The 6,989-nt window shown below is 38.2% G+C and overlaps 1 protein-coding gene across 1 annotated transcript in view; it reads right to left on the bottom strand.

Annotated features, from left to right (window-relative positions):
• Positions 1-274: 274 nt before the first annotated feature.
• The window catches only part of KIF18A (kinesin family member 18A), a 107,184-nt gene continuing 100,469 nt past the window's right edge, over positions 275-6,989 (bottom strand). Inside the window, exons 16-17 of the mRNA XM_074956964.1 lie at positions 3,958-4,067; positions 275-621 (exon numbers count right to left, since the gene is read on the bottom strand). Of these exons, the coding sequence (XP_074813065.1) occupies positions 482-621; positions 3,958-4,067 (250 nt within the window). The 3' untranslated portion in view covers positions 275-481. The remainder of the gene's footprint in view (positions 622-3,957; positions 4,068-6,989) is intronic.

Raw genomic sequence — 6,989 nt, 5'->3', positions numbered from 1 at the left:
TTTGATGTATCATAATAAAGACTGAGAATTTGTAAGTGATGTTAAAAAGGGATTTCTTAAAAAAGCTGACACTACCGGTTCCTGAAGAGTTTGACTACTGCAAGGCAGTAATTTATTATTATGCTTGAAAGGGTTATGGAAACAGCATCATGAAATAAGTGGACATCACAGTCGTCATCCCCAAGCCCAATGACTCGTTTCTATTCTCTTGCTAAAACACAGTAGTAAAAGTCTGTATATGTTTATGGGAAGTCAGAATGGGCGTCCATTAAAAAGTTTTGTAAAATTTAAATTGTAAAGATATATTTCAATGAAATCCTCCTTGGAAAGGTAAGTGATCATTCTAGAATTGTGCATTACAGTGGCAGACATGGGCTGATAAGTCTCAGACAAGAAATACCGCAGCAGGGAAAAATCAAAGTCCATCCTTTACTTGAATGCTTCCAGTCCTGCCTGAAATGATGAGCATCACATCTAAATCTTACTTTTTCTTAGAAAGACGAATTAAAAGATTTGTTGATGTCCTTGATTTCAGACCCAATGTTACATTTCCTTCAGAAAGACTTCTAACAAGGTTTCTCTGCATATTTGGTTCTTGTTTCCGGCTTCTTGTTCCAATTCCTAATGAAGAAATAGATGTCATGTTAAAAAACAACAACCCTCTTTCAAAAAGCATGAGCGTTGTTTCTTTATTTTGTTTCATGTTGGGGGCAACCTTGTGAGATAGTGTGTGGATTCTACAGCTTTTTCTACATTTATCAGCGTCTAGTTTTCATTATTAAAAAAAAAAAAAAAAAAAAGCCAGCTCTCCTAGGTGAGAAGATAATTTGCTCTGCTAAGTTTGTAGTGGAAGATACAGAAACATGACCAGTAAAGGAGTTATAGGACTCCACTTAACTTTGTGCCTTATTGAAAGGAACTATATAATGTATACATAATATATGTAGATATATATTTGACACTTTATTCTCTAGTATGCCTAATACCCTATTCAAATTTGTACGTAGACAAATTTACCTAACTCAATTTGAAAAAAACCCAACAGAACTTACTGTTAGCTATTGAGCACCACCTCATTCTTTCCCCAGAAGCATGCCTTTTTGGAAACAAAACTGCTACTATCGTAAGAGCAGAACTCTTTCTTCTTGACCTCAGTGACATGGTATTTAAGCACATGACATATCTGAAGTATGTGTTACTAAATGCCTGAAAGGCAGGAAAACTAACTTGTATTTATCCCTTTTCTTTAAAAAAAATCTTTTCGGTATGTCTAATATTTTGCAGTATTAAACTAGGTACTCAAATACATGATTCCTTAACAATTCAGTTACAGAAATTGACGTTGGTATCCCTTATTTCCCAACACTTGGTAGAAATAAGTAACGTGGAGATAGCACTGTACACAGAAGTACAGAAGCCTGTCTGTCTACTATAAACTTTCAAAAAAACTACACTATTCTATTGCAACTATACTATTACTAGATTTTGTCTGTGGGAAAGGGTATGTGACCAGAGCATGCCTTTAAGCTAAAGTCAGCAGAATGAAACGTAGAGTAGCCTTCAACCTACTCTAAATTGTACAAGAGGATTATGCCACCATTGGGAATGACTAAGAATGGTAGAGGAGGGAAGGCATAGGTAGCTTTAAAATCATTTTGGCATCCTCCCCATTCCTGAGCCGTGCTGAATTCAGTTCTGACATAGTCCACAATCTAGCTCAGAGTTTTCCATATTATCTCTTCCTATACATAAAGTTACAGAAAGCATTCAGCTTTTGTTTTAGATTCTGTATGCACTGTTAAAGAAAGGGACAATACATCTAAAATCCTGATGAAAGAGGATAGTAACACTGGTGTGAGGTTGCTTTCCACAAATAAAAATGAAACTGAAGTCCTGACAAAAATGTACAGGACTATGCAAGATATTATAGAATACATCGTATGGGATTATGGTTAAGAGCTGTCCAGAGAGTAAATATTCCGTTTGACAACTTTTGAAATTTGTGGAAGGAAAACCAAATCCTTTGAACATTTTTTTTGAAACACAGTTATGTCAAAATGTCTAAGCGGTAAAGAGTCCTGTGGCACAGTCAAAATGTCTGTGTTTGGATGAAAAAAGTCTTCGGAAGCGACTAGAGTGTCTACCCTGGACCTCAGAAACGTTTTGTAGAAAACTTCATGAAAATAAATACATTTTGGCTTTGACAAAGCAACACATTTTAATAAAGAACATTTAGTCAAAAATGTTCTGATCAGCTTTAGTTATGGTTGCTCTGTGTGGAAGTTTTCATAGAACAGGTGGGCTTCACAAGTTTTTGGAAAGATGAGAGTAAGGATACTTAGTAAAAATTCATTTGGAGATGAAGACCAAGAGTAAATAGGAGCTTAAAAGGTGTAAAATCAAGAGTGAGCTGAGGTGACAAAAGGACCAGTTAAGAGAGAAATCTGTGTGAAACACTAGCTGGGGAGAACGAGATTAGGGAAGATAATTTACTTTTACAATTATTAAGATGTCACAGTTTGACTTTTAAATCTTGCTTTCAGCAGCTGTTGTTTCAAGGCAAAAAGGTTCAAGGGATATTTGCCAAGTGGGAAGGAGGACAGTTAGAATACATGAACCTGGACAGTTCTTTCTAATACAAAATAGACTTAGTTTTGGGTGTTTTAGTTTGAGGCAAATTTGCAACAGATTACTTGGGTTTAATCCTTGTGTAACACACCCTTCAATGCGAGGAAACTAACAATAATATAAAATACATTAGCATCTACAATGGGCACTCCGAGCACACAGAGACGAAATGTTAATTTAGAACTAAGAAAGCCACACTTTTTTGGAAAATTGTGGGACAAATGCTCTTCATACATTTTTAATCAGTAATAGACTTTGTTATAACAGAGTTTTCTACATCTCAGACAGAAGTTTCTTGCAAGTCACTATTATAACCACGTTTTACAGAATGTTTTGGGAACACCACCTACAGCAGTGGTTCTCAAAGCCGGTCCGCCACTTGTTCAGGGAAAGCCCCTGGCGCGCCGGACCGATTTGTTTACCTGCCGCATCCACAGGTTCAGCCGATCGTGGCTCCCACTGGCTGCGGTTCACTGCTCCAGGCCAATGGGGGCTGCAGGAAGGGTGGCCAGCACGTCCCTTGGCCCGCGCCACTTCCCGCAGCCCCCATTGGCCTGGACCGGCGAACCGCGGCCAGTGGGAGCTGTGATCGGCCGAATCTGCGGACGCGGCAGGTAAAGAAACCGGTCCGGCGCACCAGGGGCTTTCCCTGAACAAGTGGTGGACCGGCTTTGAGAACCACTGACCTACAGTATTGTAAACAATTGCTAGTGGCTAAAGAATCCTTAAATATTGCTTGCAAATTTCATCTTCTCAACTTCACTACTGTGTTTTCCCAAACGGTATCAAAAATTTATCTCATAAATCTCTAGTTGGAAAAGTAATCAGTGCTGTGTTAAAAGATGAAGCAAGCATTCAAGAAAGGTTTGGCAAAGTGCTTAAGAGATTATTTTATTTCTCAATAAAAGCAGATCTGGAAATTCCATAGCAGGCACTTAAAGCTGATGCTTGTCAATGCGACTGTGCCAGATCAAACCTGCTACCAGTGAAGAGTATGCTTTTAGAGTGATTAAAATCATTCAAGTACCTATAAAGATGATGTTTTTATCATTTACATTTGTTATAAACTTGGAATACTGGGACCACATCTAATCAAGACCCAATAATTGACTAAACTTATTCCAAGTTGGGTGTTTGTTGTTTTTTGGTGTTTGTTTTTTAAATGAGTGGACATACCATATTCAGTAAACAGCTTAGCTGACTGATCACAGCAGCAAACCATGAAAATGAGAAATTGTAAATGTCAGAATTTAATCTTGGACCTCCTACACAACCAGCCATGGCCACAAATTTCAGTTTAATATCATAAGTTATAGTTTTGACACTTACCTGCTTTTTTGGGCACTCGTAAAGGTTTATGACCTAACAAGATATCCTGTCGAATACGCTTTGCAGACACAGGATTTTGCAGGCTATTTAACCCACTGTTTGGCACAGAACTTGAAAAAAAGGCAAATAAAAAATTTACTTTTAGTGAAGCAATGTTAAGCCCTCTCACTGTACCTTGGTATTTCAGGACATGCAGTCTGAAAACATATTAAACAGTAAAAAGAAAAGGAGTACTTGTGGCACCTTAGAGGCTAACCAATTTATTTGAGCATAAGCTTTCGTGAGCTACAGCTCACTTCATCGGATGCATACTGTGGAAAGTACAGAAGATCTTTTTATACACAAACCATGAAAAAATGGGTGTTTACCACTACAAAAGGTTTTCTCTCCCGCCGCCCCACTCTCCTGTTGGTAATAGCTTTTCTAAAGTGATCACTCTCCTTACAATGTGTATGATAATCAAGTTGGGCCATTTCCAGCACAAATCCAGGTTTTCTCCACCCCCCCACAAACCCACTCTCCTGTTGGTAATAGCTTATCTAAAGTGGGGAGAAAGCCTGGATTTGTGCGGGAAATGGCCCAACTTGATTATCATACACATTGTAAGGAGAGTGATCACTTTAGATAAGCTATTACCAGCAGGAGAGTGGGGCGGGGGGAGAGAAAACCTTTTGTAGTGGTAAACACCCATTTTTTCATGGTTTGTGTATATAAAAAGATCTTCTGTACTTTCCACAGTATACATCCGATGAAGGGAGCTGTAGCTCACGAAAGCTTATGCTCAAATAAATTGGTTAGTCTCTAAGGTGCCACAAGTCCTCCTTTTCTTTTTGCGAATACAGACTAACACGGCTGTTACTCTGAAACCTGTCATATTAAACAGTATCACCTAGTATTAGTGGGTCTTACTAAAAAAATGCAACAGAATAAACTCAATTTTCTTTCTGGTGGCTGTCTTCAGATTTCATTTCAAACACTTTTCTTTTAAAGCTTTGTAGTACAATATTGTAGGAATGTATTAATTGTGAAAATAAAAACAAACAAGTATATCATTTCATGAAACAATGTAGTCCAAAATTCCATTGATATTTGGGAAGCAATGGATGCTAATTGGATGGTCATAATTAAGGACATAAGCGTACTAAACAGAAACCAGATGTCACATGAATAAAAAGGTCTCGAAATGGTCAAGCTGTGTATATTGCTTCAGTCAATTTTTTCATTACTACAATAATTCTCCCTCTGCCTCCATATAGTGGAGGTGGATGGATGGAGGGAGACAATCATTTCACAGCTAAGCTTTAAAGAAGGTGGTTGAAGCTGACAGTTTACTAAAAGAAAAAAAAAACCAGTATTTTATAGTATTTCAACTAATGGAATTAAAGCATGACAATGAACTACAATGAACATGAAGTTGTCAGTGACATCACACTCCTACCACTATTGTCCTGCTCATCCTCCATGACCTGATTCTGTAAGACAACTTTGAAATCCAGATACAGTAATTTTTAAAATATAAACCACAGCCACATTTCTACATGTTTTCTTGTTTCTCTAACAGTATTTTATAGCACCATCCTTCATACTTTATAGAACTCTGGTTTAAAGGCTGTTTTGTTAAAAAGCTTGTGTTCTACTCAAATACACAGCAAACAGGAAAACTGATTAAGGCTAGGATCTGCTTCCTGCTGGGGCCCCTTTGTCTCTGAAGCCTGGCTCCTGAGAAGAGGATCCACACTCAGTGGGGGCATGTGAGGAGCCTTTAGCAAGGGACCCTCCCCCCTTCCTCCCCATGTTACTAATGACTGGCTTCCAGTCACTGGCCTGGGAACCAGGGTTACTGGTTACTATGTTTAGCAAGTGTGTGTGTGTGTGTGTTGGGGGAGGGATGGTTGAGATTTAGACTTTGTATTTCGATGCTGGATTGCGAGGGATATATTTGGTGAAGGGAGGGCGTGGGGCGGTGGGGGGGAGAGGAGGAAAATATAAGGAATGCTATCTCTCTTCCTTCTCCATAAACAAGAATATGGTTCCCTTCTCTCTCCCCCACCCAGTATTAGATAAGAGAGGGTGAAATGTGTCTCATCTGGTTTTAGGAATGAGTGTGTTGCTTGTGGTCAGACAGCATGATTTTAGGGAGGAAGAGAAGAGAGTATTACTGAGAGAGCAAGTCCTGAGGTTTCCTCTAAAAGTTATCCTGGTTCGGATAGCAGGAAAAAGTGTGTGGGAGAAGTGGGGGTGGGGATAGTGAAGCAGCTGTTTTGGGGGGGTGATTAGGTTGTATGACTTTAGTGGTTTAAATGGAAGACAGTGGAATGCTTCAATGTAGAAGAGTTTTTACTGTTACATAATATTTGCATCTAATCAGGCAAAAGAAAGTTTCAGAAACAAAAATGGTAATTATGTACATTTCTAGGATTAACCTCTTAACCTTAGGAATTAGTGAGTGATTTTGTAGCAAACTTAACTGAGGCATTTCATGTACTCTGAGAAATTTAGTTATTTTTCCTTAGAATGCTGTGCACTGCTTTGACGAAATGCCACAGGTATCTGGATTGTTTAGCTCAACTCATAATTATTTGAGAATATGTGGAAATACAAAAGATACCTCTCCAGCCCAGAAAGCAACAACAGAACACTTCCTTTTAAATTTAAATTGATGTCAACTAAAGCATGAGCATGGAGCTTCTTCACTTCTTGGAATGAGTGAGTGTACTGAACTTCCAGGAAGAACAGACCTGTTTTAAAAAGGTACCAGAACATTTCTGCAGCCTGTGCCTTTGCTAAATTAGGAATAACTGAAGATTTGTTTTTTTTTAAAATGATAAACACTCATAAAATTAGGGTTGCATTTCTCACTCAAATGTGCTAATAATATTAAAAAAACCCAAACAACTACTTGAAACTTGATATCAGGATTCATGACTTCTCCAGAAGCATTTTATGGATAGAGTCTTCATTCATACATTAAAAAATAACTTATGCTGGAATGTATTACTGACTGTATCAACCAGTGCCAATCTATAACAGCA

The sequence above is a fragment of the Natator depressus genome, chromosome 6 (assembly GCF_965152275.1).
Source record: "Natator depressus isolate rNatDep1 chromosome 6, rNatDep2.hap1, whole genome shotgun sequence".
Taxonomy (NCBI): Eukaryota; Metazoa; Chordata; order Testudines; family Cheloniidae; genus Natator; species Natator depressus.
This window is presented reverse-complemented; position numbering and strand designations above follow the sequence as displayed.